Here is an 18,861-nt window from a genome sequence, read left to right as displayed (position 1 = left end):
TAAAGCAACCTTTTCACAGACTAAACTGTTTTCTTAAAACTGCTATTTTTATCTTTTTCAGATTTAAACTTTCCTTCCTCTTTTCTGTGATCTAATGAAAGTGGTGAAGTGAAAGCTTGTGCTCTCTCAAGCTCAAAACAAGAGGTGCTGGGAATCTCCTGGGGCTTCTGCTTCCTTGTCCTACAGCCCTTTCTGCAGAGGACCACAGAGCAAAAACTCAGCAGACTAAGCAGCTTTCAAAAATATCACTACCCCAGCTTACAGCCTCAGTGTAATGATGACAGCTCTGTGATGACAGCGACATGCAAACCTTTTGCACTGCATGGGGTTAACTTTTAAATCCAATTTTTTCATGTCCCCAGCAAAATTGGGATCCATCCAACAGAGCTGGATATGCCCTTTCCCTGGTTCCTGTGCATATTAAAAGTATTCATTTAAGCACGGCTGGAATTCGGCTGAATGTTTGTATGAATGGGGAAACCACTCCCACAGTTCTTGTCAAACCACAGTGTTTACACACTGCTCATGCAAAGCAGTTCCAGCAGCCATGGGAGGTCAGCTGGAGAAATAACACCCTCTGACGCCAAAGGTCTTTGGTCCCAGTGTCCCAGAGAGACATCCTTCAGGCCACGTGTGATATCCAAAAATCCATCAGCAGTCTGCAATCTGAACACACAGCCTGGGGCAAAAGGGCATTAAGAGGTTAAAATGACAGGGAAAGGAAACCACTGTTCCTTCAGCAGTGCTGACAACCAGCAGCTCAGAGATGCTGCAGGTGACTGCTTTGTACACCTCCACCTGGCAAGGCAATTAACGCAGCACACAGGCCGGTATTAGCGCTGCAAAACCTGAGATGAAACTCTGAGCTTGTTCAAGAAAAGAATTAAGACTGTTTTAACTGGCGATTTCTTTGCTGTGTCCCAAGGCTCATCTTAAAATAAAGTGTGACCAGTGAAAGAAACTCTTCTGACTTCCTGCGAAGTGTGAATCAAACCTGACCCAGTAATATCTGCCTCAGGTTTGCAGTGTCTGACTGAACAAGCAGATAATTCGAAGGGTGGGAGGAAGGAGGTACTTTTCAACCTGGAGTTAAAGACTGAGCTATGGAAACCCCACTCTCTTTCTGAGCAAGTTCTAATTGTGAACTGCTTTATATATAAAAAATGAACACTTGCACTTAATATTTTCAAGCTTCAAACCACATCCACATTTAGCAGTAGAGCTTCTCCACTGTGGGTGGAGATATCTTAATGAAAACTAAGTTATTTTCTCCATGTGAAGTTAAAAGAAGAGTTATTTACCAATTCACCAACTTCAGCCCTTTGGGACTAGTGTTCTACCAAGCTCCTGTAAGCACAGCAAGAACCCTGGGCCAGCAACTGGATCCACAGTTCATCCTGCACCCTGCATGAGTCCTCGTGAATTAAAGTGTATTACCAAACTCACACTGCTCACTCGGCCTGTCCAACTCCCCAAATAGACCTGGCCTTTCTGCCACACATGAAGAACTGCAGCCAGACTGGACTAATCTGGCACAGCAGCACGTTGTCTCAGCTGTGTGTTTCCCAGCTCATGTCTCAGTGTGGAACTTGCACGTACACTGCACACCCTGCAGGGATCTGCAGGGTCACAGTAGGAGCTGGAGTAGTAAGCCCTAGAGTAAAACTGAAGAATGAAGCTGGGACAGATGGGGCAGTAGAGCAAAAAAAACCTCCTTTATCCATTTCAGAGGTTACAACGTGTAATATAATGATAAAAACTACTTACTAAAAATATACATCTGAATTACATAATCAAAATACTAGAAACACATAAACGAGCTGGAAAAAAGCATCATTTAGAGTTGGATTTACACGTGCATCCTGCATAATCCCATATACACATATCCCATATACCCCAGTACACACATGGGACTGAAAGGTCACAGCTCACAACAACCCAGGTAGGGGCAGGTGAGTGCAGGAACATTACAGGGTAACACATACAGCAGCAAGCACTCAGAAGAAATAAAACACACACTTCAGTAAGTGAATCCAATCTGTATTCTTACCACACCACTGCTGAATGCACTTGTGACATTTCTGCTTACTGCAAAAGGCATTTAATCTGTGCAGATCTGACCCTGCTCCTGTTACCACAACAGAGGAGTGACCAACCCGACAAAGCCAAGCAGGACACGAGCTGGCAGTGGAGAAAACTTGCACAGTGATGCTTGCTTTATGAAAACACTATCATTACCAACTCCTCAGAATAACAATGGAGAATGCCCTCAGGTTTATTAAATCACATCAAGAAAACCGTGGCTTTCGGGTGGCTCTTTTGACTCCACACTTTGTTCATTTTCATGATTTCATATTCCATCCATGTGACCTTTTTTAACAAGGAAAGGTTTCGCTCTTGAATATATAAACATGCCATTCTGATCCTCTACAGCTGAGATGTAGGTAGTTATGATGATGACACTTGTGGTTTCCAGTCAGTGCCAAGTCTCGTTCTCGAGTTTCACTTCTGGCAACGCCGCTCTTTTTCAAGTCAATGAAGCTGCACACTCTGACTAACAAGGCACATATGCCAAGTGCAAGACCTGACTGCTTGTTTCCTTGGCCACCTCGCTATCTGTTTCAGGAGCACAGCTTTCCCTTATATAGAGTCTACTGATGGAGGATAATTTCTTACCTAATTTAGTACCTCCACGATCCTCTCACAGCAGCACAAACAAATGGGTTTTTCCTCCCTTTGCGAGCAGGGAAAGGTGGGAAAACAAGCTGGTTGCACCAACTCCCTGCTGAAGGACTCATCAGCCAATTGCACTCCAGTATTTAACCAAGGAATACTAAATCATACTTATAATGTTGGCTCATACTGACCCAGCTCCACTAGAGCTAGTACAGTTTATCCATCTGTCACCAGTGGCTTCGATCAGCAGCATCTTAAGATGCTGACAAATTCAATCCAAATAAAGACTTGGAGGGGGGAAAAAGTCTATAGACGGATATACAAAGTTGGAAGTGATCAGTACAACCAGTGGATAAAGCCAGACACATCCTCTCAGCCGTCAGGGAAAGCACAAAGGGCCCAGCATTTTCAAAGGAAAACAAGACTGTAAATAAACTGTGGAAAAGCAAAGCACGGTATTACCTGTTAACTCTTCTAGGGCATTTTTCTGGCTTTATATCCAATTCATAATGGTAGATATCTATTTTAGGAATGTCCATTTCAAAGAAGTTGGCCTGCAGTTTGATTGTTCTCCCAGAAGTGCCAAAATCTGGTCGAGGAGGAGGTTTAAAGGCATATCCCTGTATTGGCGGTGGCAACGGTGGAGGAGGTGTGAGCACTGAAACAGAGAGAAAGCACAGCTTAGCCATCAGTTCAACAAATTTACCATTAGCTATTTGACCAGTGAATCACAGTACATTTAAACTGGTAGCTTTTTTTAAATAATCAAAAGTATATTAAAAAAAATACAAATAATCAAAACACCCTGCTATCAGGAGTCCATGGATTCTGTTTCTTCCCATGCTTGTTCACCATTTGCTGTATTTCCTAGCCCTGATTACTGAACAAAGTCTTAAAATCAGTTGCATTTTCCTATACTACCAGTCATCTGGGTGGGAATTTCATAGTCCAAGTGGACACTGCTGCGAAGGTGAGAACCAAGGTCCTCCTTACAGGGAAGAACCTTGGTTTCAAAATAAATCACTTGAACCACTTTATTTAAGCAAACACCTAGAAAATGAAGTTTCCACCACTTTCCTCCATGCTGCAGCTCTCTGGAAAACACTGTGTATTAGAATTCAGCTATATCCTACTGCTTCCTTTACACAGAAAGCAAACAGAGCAAATACTCTATTGCTGCTGTACTGAATTCTTGAGCTCAAACATCAGACAGAGATCAGACAATGTGAAGCAGAAGCACAGAAGCTGCTTGTCATTGTTTCAATCTAGGAAATTCCATGAAAATCCATGGAGAAGAGTGTCAGGTACCAGCTCAAGGCCTGAAAACTTCACCCTCAGTAACTCCGGTGTTCTGTGGTCTGGAGCAATAACAACTTGCAGCAAAACCTCCACATGTGAAGTAACCCAGGAGGCTTCTCATTACTTAGGTAAGAATCCAGGTGTGGTTTCCTGGGATTATCAAACTCAGTTCTCTGCTAGCACCAGAAACAACACACATCCCTTTGTTAACAGGTCACTTTTCCACCCTTGCTTTCCCTGCTGGAAAGCTGCTCCCCAGCTGTGATGCTTCAACGCTCAGAAACATCCTTCTACTCTTATTTATTCACTGGTAGGTTATACTCTGTGATTCGTCAGATTGAGTACTCCTGACTGCATTTCTGGATTGAAACCACATTCCCATTTAATACTTAATTCTAGGCTAAACTACTTCTGTTAGTCTCTTCTCATAAACCTGACAGTGCCTCCTATACTCTCCATGGTGAAGTTTCATTTACTTATTCCTAACATTTATGCAAAGTTTGTTCATGAAATAATAAGAGCATTTCCATCATTAGTAGCATCCTTTCCCCACTTTACCCTTCAAGACTCCCCATGGCCAGTGTCCCACTCATCAGTATCTCCTCATTTTTACTGCCCTACTAACCTGACTTTCAGGACCAACTTCCCCACATACCAAATATTTCACTGGAATTCAGATAACTTGGTTTGATATTGGGAACATGCTAGGCAGATCTGTTAGTTATTATTTTTTTTAAATCTTGTTTAAGATCTTGTCTCCCAGACATATTCTGAGGCATCCACCCTTTTAAGGTCGTGCCACCAAAATTCCATTTGCTTTTTCCCCTCTTTTTTATAAACACTGCCGTTAAAGCCTGTGATGCTCCAGCACCAACTCCATCAAAACATTAAAGACACTTGTTGCTGAAGACCTGCATTTCCACGACTTAAAACTTCAATGGCAGCACAGCAATTCTCACTTTATTATCCATCCATGTTGCCTTTGAAGTGCCCACACATGCCTCGAGAAACGGAGCAAAGCGTCACCTCAGCTCCACTGTAACCTGTAACCCAGCCCTGCCAGGAGCAGCCCATCTGCCTCTGCATCTGACCCTGGCCACCTCCATCCCTGAGGGAAAGACAAAATGCTCAGCTCACTGGTTCTGCTCATCCTTTGGCAATTTTTTTTTCCTTAATTCCTGCACATCTTGACTTCTCAGACGTGACTTTTCACTTTTTCCCAACACTTAGAGGCCCTCTGCTTCCTTCATATTTTTCTGAAGGTGAGGAACTCTCTCAGGTGGCCCTGCAGTCACCACATCCCCTCGTTTCATGTCACAAATTCACAATTTCTGTGTCATTAGGTGGAAGAGAATGCTCTGCTGCGGATAAGACACCTAACAGAGTTATTTATAGCATTATCATTACTGTTGGAAATACTCCCACAAATATTTACACTTGCAATACGCCAAAGGTTTCTGTGATCCACCCCCAAATTCGATCAGGAGGATGTGCACAAACACCTGCCTCTACTCCTCCACAGTCTCGTTCACCATCATTTTCCCAAAGAAATCTGTCTCCCACATATGATTCCAGCCATTCTGTTGCTGAATTCTGTACAGCTCATCACTACACATATTTTTATTTCCATCTTCCCCTAACAGAAAGTCCCCATTTGAAAATTATGTCCTAATCATTAACATTATTCTGTGATTTTTTTGTGTGTGTTTCTCCACAATCCCCATAACACCACCCATTCAAAAATATTTTAATTTCCTGCTCAGGCTCCTGGAATTTGTATTTTAACATTTTCATTTCTTGTTATCCCCACTCTGCATTCCAGGCATGTCCTTACCACTGTCACCTGGCCAACTGTTATCAATATTAAGCAATTCCCTTCCCTGTTTATTTTTAAGCCTTCTAACATTACTGTATCTAGTTCCACATCCTAATTTCGCTGCCCTTCCTTTTTCTGTGCTACATCACAACTAGATTTCAGAAATACAAAAAAAATATCAAGCTTAGGAATATGAAGTACAAAGACAAGCATCATGGAAGGGGAAAAACACCCCCAGCAAGCTATTTATGCTGCCAATTACAGTAATTTTGTAATTAAGCAATAAACCCTCCTCCCTCTGTATTAAAATGGGATTGAGTTTTGCTTCACAGGGGCACAGTGAGGCCGTATCTGTAATTGTTCAGGGATCAACACAAACACGGGTTGCTCACCAACATCACCACATTTCTCTACTGGAGTTTTAATGAATAAAACTGAGGGCACAGACTCAGTTTTGAGAATAAGATGAAACGCTGAGAGAGGCACAACTGCTGGGGAAAGATGTGAACACACAGCTTTACAACCTGCATGACTCATGGAGGGGAAAAAAAAGCACCAAGCTGCTCAGGAAGCAGCACCACTGCCACCTGTATTTTCATTTTGAACAGTTTTTTCAATGATTTGTTTTTTACGATCCAATTAAAGAAAAAAATTAGGGAAAAAAAAAAAAAGAAAAAGAAAGCTATTTCTGGCTCAGCTCCCAAGGCAAACTTATTTAGGGCAGGGTGTTGCTTCACGGAGATAAGTACTGTTTATTAAACAGCAGCACTGACCCGATAAGCACTCAGCCTACATCTCAAACAGAGACATGTGTGTTAACTACAGAGCTGACGGGTGGGAATGGAACTCCAGAGTTAAAAAAAAAACTAAATAATACAACCATTGATCTGAATTCACTTTTTGGACTACTGCCTCAAATTAAGAACGCAAAACCAAACTATCTTGTGTTAAACTTCCTACAGCAACCAGCTGGGAAATGCAGCACCACAAAAGAGTGAATTTGGTGCTGACAGAACAGGGGGAGATGCCATCACGAACACAGATGATGCTTTGGGAGAGGCAGCGTCCCAAAGCGTTGGAAAATCTACATGCATTCCTGGATTCTACTTTTAAAGTGCTGTCAAGGAAAGAAGGAATTAGAAAAAAGATGAAAGACTAATAAACAGAAGCATCCATGTGACAAAGGATTGGAAGCTCCTCACTGATTTGCTAGACCATACAATGAATAATGAGAACATTTCAGCCCTGATAAGATGATTGAGACCATCAGGAGCCCCACTTTCAAGTGTGAATTAAAGTAAGCTGGGTCTGGAATAATGAGGTGCCAGTATACTGCCTTTAGGCTTATTTTTTATCAGGAAAAAAACCAGACTTCCCATTATAATTCATTCCATTTACATAAACTAAATGTTCATAGCTATCAATCTTAAAACTGGCAATTTCTACCAAAAAAAGGGAAAACCTATCAAAGACAGATATTAGAAAAGTAACAATCTTGTGGTATTTTATGGTTTTATGAAGTAAAATTAATAAACCAGCAAAATTACTCTGTCAAAAGACAGTGGTGGGGGAAAGGTGGCTGTAGAAGAACCCTGAGCAATCACAGAAATGTTATTTTAGTAAAAAAAAAAAAATATTTTGCGAATTGGAAACTGGCTGTGTGTGTGCTCCTACTGCAGCCACTGCTGGGGATCAAAATCAGAGATAAGGGTGACTCAAGGAGTGGACAGGCCAAGACACTCCTAGCCCAGAAAAGGTGTGAACGAGCCACACACTTGGATGAGCCCAAATCCACACAATTATGTAATGATACTTTTCAGGACCCATTGGCTCCACAACCATTTCCCAGACTGGGAGAGTTCATTTCTTCTGTCCTTCATTCTTCCATCATTTTTTAAAGCTTACCTGCTGGTCTGCCCAGCACGCTGGCAGCGCTGCCGGTGCGTTAAACGTGCACGTTGAAGATTTTTTTAGCTGACAATGATGCAATTTTAAGGTGCAGTCAGAGGCCTGATGAGTTACTGAGTAAGAAGGGGCCAAAGCAGTTGCATCGAAGGGCTTGTTGACACAGGAAATCGTCTGAGCATAATTACACCGGTGTAATTATATCAATAAGTTTCCTTGTGTGGCAAGTCCTAACTCATATTTAATAATCAGGTGATGCTTTCACAACTCACTGTTTTAGCACTGGGCTAACCCAACCTATGTCTGCCAAGAGGCAGACCTTCCAAAACCATTTTTCTAAAAATATAGTCTCTAAGTGAAAGTAAGGTGGAGGAAGGAAGGAAGGAAGCCTTGTTTGGAACCATCACTTTCAGTTAAGGTTTGTGGATCGTCAATACAGATGTTTTCAGGTACAACCATCGTGCACATTCATTGCTGCCTCCAGGTCAGTCACTGATGCCACCACACAGACCCAGAAAGAAAGTATTGATCCTTGGGCAAAAAAAAAGGGGTCTAATAACTTGTCCTCAAGTAGTAATCATCAGCTATTTTGCCTCCAGAACTGCAGGAAATAATGAAATGGCAGATGTGCTCACCGTGATCAGGTCAAAAAGAACCAGCACTGGTAAAGGAAGAGCCTCCAGCAGCTGCTCCAGAAGAACTGAGTATCAGGAACACTGAATAACGTGGGTTGGAAGCCACCAGGCTGACTTGTCCAGTCAGGTTTTGAGTATCTTAAAGGACAGCATTTCCACAACATCTCTTACAACCTATTCCACCCACGTGGCAAAATAAACTTGCCTTCCACTCAACTGGAGTTTCCTGTGCTCCAGCTTCTGCCCTGTTCTGATGCACCTGCCACAAGTCTGGCTCTGTCTTCCAGAAATAGTTACTCAACTACCAGTAATAGAGGGAATTCAGAAAGAATGTGGAAAACATCCAATACAAATCCTTAACAGGAGCTGCACAGAGGTTTTATGTATTTTATTTACACATACATAGTCAGAACAATAAAGGAACACAGGGAGTTCAGCCTTTTCTTTTTAGGACCCAACTAAAGGGTCCTGAAGTTTCTGAAGGGTCCCAAAGTTTCTTCAAGTTTCAAAGGGTCTTCAAGTTTCCTGACAGTCTGGGTTTTATAAAAAGTTCAACTTTCACACTGGCTTTCTGTTAAGAACCGTTAGGGAATGATAGGAGGGAGGCTGGCAGTGTTTTTCACAAGATAAGGAGAACCCAAAGCTGCAGCTCACAGTCCTTTGATATTATGGGGGCAGAGAAATCTAGATGGACCCTGCAGGTCTGCCTGCTGCTCACTAAGGATGTTTTAGAGTATGGGCACTAGAAGTTCTACAGTCAAGCTATACCACTTTTTGGCTGGATAAGACACAACAAAAAAAGGTTATAGACTGATCTGTTAATCCCCAATAATTCAACAAACCACAAGGAGGGCAGAGGAGATGACGTGATCAGACCTTCAGTTATCAATTCCGATGAAACCCCTCTCTAAAGTTCTTCTGGCCTCTCAGTGAGCAGCTTCCACACTTTCTAGCAACTGCACATTACCTGTGCTGAGGTGAGCTATGGGAACAAGGGCTGATTCAACACTGATGAGCAAACACATTTGGTCATATTTTAAGTCCCCTGTATGACTACTGAGATCCCACTCTGCCAGACTGCTTCCAATTTCTTAGCACTGGAGTACGAAATTAAACAATAAAATAATCTTAACAAACAATAAAAGTGCCAGATAAACAGCACTGCCTTCAACCTGTAATCTCATTAGGTTCAGTAGACACACTCTAGACATGATTTGTGTTGAATAATTGTCACTTCCTGCAAAAGAATTCAAAAACAGTGAACTCTCAAGTCAACCCTTTTATCTACTGAGAGATGTCCCTGCCCATGGCAGGCAGGTTGGACAGGACGATTTTTAAAGGTCCCTCCCAACCCAAACCATTTCATGACGATTTTGTCTGGAATAAATGATCAGTTACAGATCTACAGCTCCCTTGGTTATTCTGGTTCCTTCCTGACCTCTGTAAGACAAGAGATGTGATCTCTTCGTGGTGCCAGAAGCGATACCTTCCACTGAGACCGGAATCACTCCCAGACACCAGCGGAGCGAGCGGGTGCTGCAGCCCCAGATCAAAGGAGAAACAAGACATCAATCCAGTTTGCTTTGTGAGTTAGGACCACATTTCAAAGAATAACATGTGAAAGACTAAGAACAAAAGGCCAGGGAACCAAAGAGGAAGAGATCAAGGCTCCAGCAGAAAGCAGCAGGCGAGAAAACTAAGAATGGTTCTTTCCAGCCCACAAGCTGCTTCTGGACAATGTCAACCAGCAAAAGACACCAAGTGTTAGTACTTTGGTTTCCTCCCACATTCCCCTTTCAGCCTCGACCTTCAAAGTCAGCCTCCACATTTCTCAGCACCAATAAGCTGGTTCTCACCACCTGCAAGTGGGAAGAGCAGAGCAGAGCACCATGAGAGCACCCACAGAGCATCCAGAGTGAGGAACTTCCACCCTTACTGTCAATGATTCAGGTGGCTTAGCCCACCCCTGCAAGTGAAGTTGGACAAAGTACCACCACAGTCCTTCTGAGATGCAGAGAAAAGCTTTTAATTACAAGCTGCAACTTGAATTAAGTCCTCCAAATAGCAAGCCCCACGCAAACAATGGAGGGATGCTTACATCTCACCCACAAGTCAGCAACCCAGCTGAAAGCTAAATGTGAATTCAAAGTACAAAATAACTCCCATCTTCAGACAAACCTCTCCTCCATGAAGGGGGAGATGGAGAACATGCTTAGTGCTGTTTAACACACTCGACCATAATGATTTGTTCCCTTTTCCACGCCTTAGAAAATGAAGTTGAACTAATTCCAGATGTCTTTTCTAACAATTTGAAATGCAGAATATAATGGTTTTCTGCATTCATAAAGAGCAATGCCTCCATTCAATACAATCTCTCTTCTTTGCCACTCCAAAAGGCCCAAAGTGAATAAACACATCTTTTAAGGGGGGGATAAATTAATAAAAATAAAACAACCCACCCACTGGCCCCTATTCCTCCCTTCAAGCTGTTTCTCCTCTACAGAAGGCAAGACCAGAAATTCTGTATTCATCATCCCACATGACACTTCTTGCTTATCCTTTGTTTGCTGAAATGTTGCATTTAGGTTGGGAAAGAAGTGTGGCTCCCCCTCCTCCTATATTACCTGACACTTGCAACCACACAGGTCTGTAAGGAGCAGCCTAACCCACCCCCACTGCCCTCACTTTTTTCAAGCTGGTAAAGCACAACTTCTTTACACATCAGGACTGACTCTCCCAGTAATTTAACTTTAACACACAGACTGGAGTTTCCATCCATGCAGTTGGTGTGAAGGTGAGACAAACAAGCACTCGCATTCAGTCCCCAGGAGCACAGTCATTCCAGCCCCTCCAGCTGCAGAGCTGAGCTCAGCGAGGGGTCCGTGGCCCCAACCTGACCATTAAACACCTCAACACCTTCTGCACACACAAACTGCCATCACATAACACCACGGGAACTGTACAGCTCACTGTGACACTCCATTACCTCCACACCTCAGTCCTCCATGGGTAATTTTTTTCCTTGGAAACTGTAAGAACTGGTCTCTGCACTGCAGCTCGCCAGCAGATGCTGGATACATTAAGTCACCTGAACCAGAGCCGTGCTTCTCAGCACGAAGTTGCTCCCCCAAGCCTGTCCAGTAACACTTTTCCCTCCCCTTGCCATTACATTCTGCCTCTCCTCCGGCCTTGTGTGTCATTAGAGACATCAGTGCCCACAGGAACAGGGACATCCAGTAAACTTAACGAGCCCTAATGGCTGGGAATGGCTGGGGCTTTATTCGGTGGCCACTGGCATGTCCTTGCAGTGTGCTGTGCCTCACCAGCTGGGAGCTGGTGCCACAGAGGCCCCAGATCCACGTTCCCTGTGGTATTCACATTGTACACAACTTAATGAAACACAGGAGTGATTTGTCCTCAGCTAATTAGAGAAATAAGGCAGGATGGCTGTATTTTGTGCTGTACCTTTGCAAGCACGTTCATACCCGCACAGGCTTTGGCCAACAGCGGTTTTGTGTCAAACCTAAAAATAAAAATTGTCTTCATTCCTAAAAAAAAACTTTTAATATACAAAACTCAACTGCTGAGCTGTAACTCAGAAGCAGCCATGCCTTCCTGGAGAAAAAAAAGAAATCTTTTCCCATACCCACACTGGATTAATCTACAAAAACATGAACAATCCAGTGGTTTAGCCTCAGAAAACAAAAATTCCCAGTTAAGAGCTGAGGTTATGCTTTATTTTATCATTTTAGATAGTGAAAGCAGCTGTAGGAGCATCTTCGACCTCCAGTGGTATCTACTGCGGTTTCCAGAGATAGGGCTGTGGTTTCCAGCATCACTGCTAGGAGGGGAAAATGCAGGTTGAGAACAGTGGAATAACTGAGATATGACAGAGTGTAGGCTGGCAGCACAACTCCCCCATCAGAGGGTTTTTTTCCTATTACATCTCAGGGTTTTTTCCTCCACCTACTACTTGTAAGCAACAGAAGTTCTCATATTAGTTGATACAAAATAAAACTCAGCTATGAAAGGGAAAGAAAGTCACAAACAAGTTTGCTACAGAGAGGCCTCCATGAAATCTGATGTTAAAGGAGATTTGCAAGTCAAGCAATTAGGAAAAAACCCACCACTACTGTATTCTGATCACATAGGGAGACCCAAACAACAAACCTTCATTTCCTTGCCCTGGTGGGAAGTTTCCTCCTTCTGGAAGAAGCTCTGGCTTTTTACACAACACACCCTTATGCAAATATTCTGAATTCCTACAAGTTATTCCTAAGCATTCCCTCACTAAACACTAAAGCTCTTCCCAAAATGAAACACACTTGTTCACTGAGACATTCATTCTTTTGCATTGTCATTTCTACCTCGGCTTGGGGTTCTTCTCTATTTTATTTTTGTTTTGTTTGTGGTTTGGAGGGTTGGTGGTTTTTGGGGGTTTCTTTTTAACCCATGTCTCTCAACAGAAGTGTCTAAGTCAGCGGATTTGAAGCTGACAAGTACTATGATTTAAGAAATCTTATGTTTCACTGGCAGTTAAAAACCACAAATAAGAAAACCCCTGCCCTCCCAAAGTCTCGTCCTCCACAGGGATTTCAGAAACTATGGAGTGTAACAGAGTAAGAGAGCACAACCAGCAGAGAAATTGAGAAAAAAAGAGTAGAAACAGAGCATTCACTGCAAACCACAAGATGCATGAAAGGACAGCGAAATAAGTTCATTACCAGAGGATAAGCAAAGCCAAGGACACAGCAATATTCAGACAGGAACTCAACCCTATGTGAACAGACTTTTAATAGCAAACACTTGCTAAACAAGTTTCAGAAGGTATATAACGAGGCCCCAGTAATAATTATGTTTTAAAGCCTTATTCATCTACATGACAAGTTTAACTTCAAACAATTTTTAGATTGATCTAGCTCAGCCAGTGAAACCTCCCCTCTTGGGAATTCTTCTAAAATTGGCTTATTTAAAATAAATCTAAATTAGCACATCCACACACACACTTCCTACTACTAAATTAAAATTTAAATTTCATTATTTTCTCACATTAACAAGCTCCAACGTAAATCCCACGACTGAGCCAGGACCACAAAAAAAGCATCACTGAGACAGAATTTGCAGCGCTCCACTCTATGACACGAATAAGTCAAACAGAGCCACCCGTGGTACCTGGTGTGGCCACAGAACAATTATTTTTTTTCCTAGGCTGTACACACACAGTCACCAATTTCATTGTCTCTACACACAGTTTCACAAGTACATTTTCAAGCTTCCCAAGATGACAATGCTCAGATTAAGGTATTCCTCAAAAGACCCCTTGTTTCAGTCACACCCAGCACAGGTTGAAGTGACACAATGGGACATAAAATTCTACCTGTTTAAACACACGGTCTTCAGATTTGCACATATTTTATGGAATTCTGTGCTTTGGAATTTACACACAGGTGTAAGAGTTAATATTAAGCATATCCTCCACTTTCTGATTATAAAGCAGCTCATACAAGGGAACAAAATCAGGTTGTTGGGAAAGACTGTGGAGCCCAAAATTGCAGATGTTTGGAGGTATCTTGTATCTCTGAAAAGTTAAACATTTCAACACTTCCCTCAGAGACAGAGACATTCCCAACTGCAGAGCTATCATGGTATACATATACTAACGCTGGGACCTGGGCCATAACAACTCCACTTGGAGACAGAGCACGAAGACAAAACACAACTGAGCAGCACTACGAGAAACAGAACATGACAAAAACTACAGCAGGAGGGAATGAGTGGCTCTCACCACACCTGTGAGTAAAAATAAATAAATAAATCTGTTTCACAACCCAAATAGTAATAGAATTTGGTAGCACTGTGGACAGCTCAATGAGAACCCAATTCAAAAGACGACACTGATGGCAGCAAAGGAGAAAAACTCAAAGCAAGCTTCGAACTGACTTGATTATGTCATTATCCACAGTATTTTCCCAGTTAAATCAATGTTTTGCTTCCACCTTGGCTGTCTCCAGTTTTGTGAAGTCATACAGTTAAAAAAAAAAACCAAAACAAACAAAACTTTTCTTTCTTGAAATCTGGGCACCAGGTCCAGAGATTCTTACAGCAAAGCTGTAAAGCAGGAGGCTCATTCTAAAACTGTATTTAAAAGCACTAAATTTACTCTGAAAAGAGAACAGTAAAAGCAAAACAAATTAAAATGGAGACGTTAAAGTGAATTGCACTAACCTGTGGCACTCACAAAACACATAAAAAGACGCCACCTATTAATTCAGTCCTGGTTTTATAAAACTACAGACACCACCTCAGCCTCGAGGATTTAAAAAACCACTTCCTGGCCAGTACTGAAAAGTCTCTTCATGCACAAATTCTTAGAAATGGCTACCAAAGGGGACTGTGTATCAACAAATTACAGCTCAAGTTCAGTCCACCTAGGGTTGATGCTATTCAGGCTTGTCTTTTTCCAATTTTTATAGTATAAAACATACAATGAAATGTTTAAGTTCTAATTCAGGTATTACAATAAATGGGGGGGGGGGGGAAACAAAAAAAGCCTTGCACTGAGTTCAAAGTGCTGCACTTCCCAGTCAAGAGGGTAGGAGATACTTTACATTCTAGTGGGCTGCTTTGTGAGTACATCAGAAAGGATGCATGATACTAAAACAAATTAACTGGACAATGCATGGAACAGATCCCTACCCACAGCCACTACAGCTACAACTACGTCATATTTTCCACCAGCTACTTTTTTCTAGTTCATAACTTACCAAAAATAAGATACTGGAGGTTGACTTTTCTTCATTTTCAGATTTAGTAATATTTTCTGGCAGGTTGAGTATTAGAAATTCCATCACTAAAAATATGACCAAGTATTTCGCCTAAACGCGAAACAGGGGAGGCAAAACACCACCGAATTTTGACAAGTCTTACAAGTTCTGTAAAGCTGTTGTCAGTACATGCTTAGCTGACACGAACAAAACTTTCATTAGCATGTAAAGTTCCTCATTAGTTAGAACTGTCTATGTTTGCAAAGCCAATTTAGCAGGTAGAAGTTTACTGCCTTCATCAGCTCGATCCCTGACATTTCTGGAAAGCCAGAAGTGTTCAGAAAGACTGGTTTCTGGACTGGAGAAATCTTTCCCTCCTACACAGTACTAAGTGGTCAAAAGAGCATCATATGATAACGTAAGCCATATTTTCTCTTGCACAGTTAAAACATTTGTATGTCTTTCCCACCCTTCTGTGAAACAGAGGTGGAGTGGTGGTGATAGCAGTGAAGGAAGGGGTACAAATTGTGAAAAAAAAGAACTTTCCTGGAAGCCAGGAAGGTTTGGCTGTTCCTCTTCACTCTTTCTATACGTTACAAGACACCACTACACACCTACAAGCACACACAATGATTCCAAGAAAGTGAAAAACTTCCGAGACAAGAAAAATAATTTCACAAAATCCCATTTAAGTGCAGAGTCGGTAAGAGAACCACTGCTGAACACAATGTTTCACCTTTCAATAGCCAACAGGATCCTTCAGTTCACCAAGCAAAGGAGAAAGTTTGGTTTGCACATCTGACACCACCAATTATCTCTTCACCTCATCCTTAGCCACCTGCAGACTACGCAGCGGGCTGAGGCGACACAGTGACATGGAATCTCTCCCTTCCTTAGGAAAACATACTGCTCATGACAACAATATGCCTGGAAAAGTTATGCTGCATGCTGCAGGCTGTAACTCTGTCAAATGCAACTTCAATTTGAGGAAAAACTCTCACACAAAAGGGAAGAGAGCTGAAAGTACGCGAAGTTCTCACTCCCTCCTCTACAAGTGGCAGCTTAACAGTGAGTGTCAGCTTTAATTTACTGTCTAAAATTAAGCCAAAGAAACCAAAGAAACTGGGCAACTCTGTGATACCAGCAGATTTAGCACAGTAAGAGCAGATCTAGATCCACCCCAAAAAGAAGAGAAAAAGAAGAGAAGGGCAGAACTTTGACAAGAGGTACAGAGGAGCTCCTGCTGCTGCTGAAACCCAAGCCAGTAGGACACTGGTGGAGTTAAATTCCAGGAGACGAAGAAGATGCCAATTCTACCACCCCAACTAAGGCATGAGCACACCTTTCTCTGCATCACATTTTGGGACTAAAGACTCCTAAAGGGAATCAACACCCAACACCTAATATCTTCAAGAAAATATATGGGAAGTAAAAACAAGCACATGCACTGAAATAACACTTAAAATTTTCAACAGTCTATTCACAGTTTTAAAAAGGTAACTTACAACTAAACAAGTGAGAAAATAATCTTAATTTCACTGATTTGATAAAGCTGTTTCTTGTGCTGGGTAAAAAAGGTTTTATTTCACATGCAAAGCCATAATCCCTTCCATGAAGTCACTCTTTTTCAGGCAATCGCCGCTTCAACAATAAATTAAGACCTTGTGTAGCAGGCAAAACCCAAAAATCCTTTCAAAAAAAGGAATCTATGGTGTGCAAAGTTTAGAATTTATAAGTACATCAACACCAAGCAGTGTAAGTTCCAGAAGTTTATGCAACTTTTAATCAAGTCTTTTAACTGAGACTATTTTTATTACGCCTTTTTGACATTTTTCTGTCCTTACAGAAAAAGACAAACCAAAAAGTAGCAGCATCAAACCTTTTCTTTAAAAAACAAAGAACTCTCTCTCAGATTTTCAGATTTTTTACTTTTCACAGTTTCTTGAAGGCAAAAAAAAAAAGGTATGGGCACAATATCACAGTAAGTTCAACACCAAGGCAATAACTCAGACAGTAGTTGGGGAAAGGAAAGGGGATCACAGGTTTCCTAACCGTGGAAAGAGTGATTTCACAATGTCCCCCTCGTGTACAAAAAACCACCTTACTCCAGATATAACAGCACGTTTAAATGAAGTTTCCACGTTTGGCAGCAACTTTTTGAAATTAGTCAGATACGGCCTCCCAACTCTCTTGATACTGTTTCCAGAGAAAGAATTAAGCCTAAAATAGCAAACCCTGTGGCAAATTGAGCGATTACACTGGCAGGAGTCCAGCACCACGGGCACCCTCGGGATGGGCCTGGCTGCAGGGTCCTGGCTGGCAGCGGGAGCTGGAAGAACAAAGTAGCTCGTGTGGATCAGTGAGGTCCGGAGTCGGGATCCGGGTTATGGCAGACAGGGATGGAGCGTTTACTCAGTGTCAAGGATCTGCTGACAGATGTGTAGAGGCTGGAGCTCTGGTGCGCTCATAGCAGCTGCGGCTCGGTGAGGGGCTGTAAACCACACTTCTGCTCTCTCCCCTGAACAGGATTTCAGTGTGTTTGGAATGGGACTTCCCTGGCAGCTCACAGGCCACATGCAGTAGCCTTGCAGAAGGCAGCGAAGCATCTTTCTGAGAGTCCCTGTTTGCTGGTCCACAGCACAGCCACGCTCTCCTAAAAAACTCCAAGACTTGGTGATTTTGGAGTGCAGCAGGAAGCTGTCTGGGCTGCTGGAAGCCACTGTGCTGCTGAGGCTCTCAGTGGATGATTTCACAGGAAGGAAGCAGAGCCTCACCGTGTAGAGACCGACTCACAGCCCAGCACAGACACCGCCACTGCCCAGCTCTGCACGGGGGGAAAGGGCTGAGCCACACAGATAAACTCGGAAGTAAACAAGGCTCAAGATGAGCTCAGTTGGAGGGAGCAGAACAGCAGGAGCCCCAGACACACACCGGGAACAACTCACAGCAACCCTGAGCTTGGGGAAAGTTGTTCTACCAAGAGCCCGGGGTTAGGAGAGGGTTGTTCCAGGAAGGGGAACACGTCCTCTCACACTGAACACAGGTCCCTGAAGGTAAACAGCAACCACCAACTGGAGCTAAGATCATTCTGAGCGAAAGGGAAAGTGGTAGGATCAGATAGAGAGTAAATAAAAGAAGGTAAAGAGACTCCCACACATAAAACTACTCTCAGCCCACATGCTGGTAATATTTTTAATTATCTGCCTCCTTAAGCACAATTCGGAACAAGATGTATCACCAGGAGGTGAACACAACAGCCTCAGCAGCAACAGCACCATGAACACCTGTAAATCCGAAGTGTATCTGTCCCTGAGCAAGGGAACTCCACACTAGAAGACACCAAAGAATTACATCACTATTATGCACAGTTATTGGTACTGAAATGTGCAAATGATGGTACACATGAAAGCAAAATCATGAATGTCCCTCTGGACACACGAGCTGCAGAGACCTGTTCCTCTGCTGTGCTAGAGAGAGTTTTCGTGCACTGCAGAAAGAAGAGAAAGTAAAAACAGAGGCGCTGTATTTCAAAACAATCATCCTGATTGTCTTTCTTGATTCTTGTCCCTTGCAGAGAATAAAATCAGACCAAAAAAATAAAGAAGCCAGCAACTAGCTGTGGATCCCAAGACATGAATGCTTTAATGCTTTTACAGAGAACGCATCTGTAAGAGGCGCAGTAAAAGACATCTCAGTTATAGGTCCTGTACTTCACTACACTATTCTTTGCTAGATTACCCCAAGGGAAGAGATTTTATGCAAAACT

The 18,861-nt window shown here is 42.5% G+C and overlaps 1 protein-coding gene across 2 annotated transcripts in view; it reads right to left on the bottom strand.

Annotated features, from left to right (window-relative positions):
* The window catches only part of AGO2 (argonaute RISC catalytic component 2), a 43,953-nt gene that overhangs the window by 24,143 nt on the left and 949 nt on the right, over positions 1-18,861 (bottom strand). For both annotated transcript variants that reach the window (XM_050311176.1, XM_050311185.1), the window contains exon 2: positions 3,139-3,334. In XM_050311176.1, the coding sequence (XP_050167133.1) occupies positions 3,139-3,334 (196 nt within the window). The remainder of the gene's footprint in view (positions 1-3,138; positions 3,335-18,861) is intronic.

Source organism: Myiozetetes cayanensis, unplaced genomic scaffold (genome assembly GCF_022539395.1).
Source record: "Myiozetetes cayanensis isolate MyiCay16 unplaced genomic scaffold, myiCay2020 scf1, whole genome shotgun sequence".
Taxonomy (NCBI): Eukaryota; Metazoa; Chordata; class Aves; order Passeriformes; family Tyrannidae; genus Myiozetetes; species Myiozetetes cayanensis.
The sequence above is the reverse complement of the archived record's forward strand: the minus strand, read 5'-3'. Positions and strand labels throughout refer to the sequence as shown.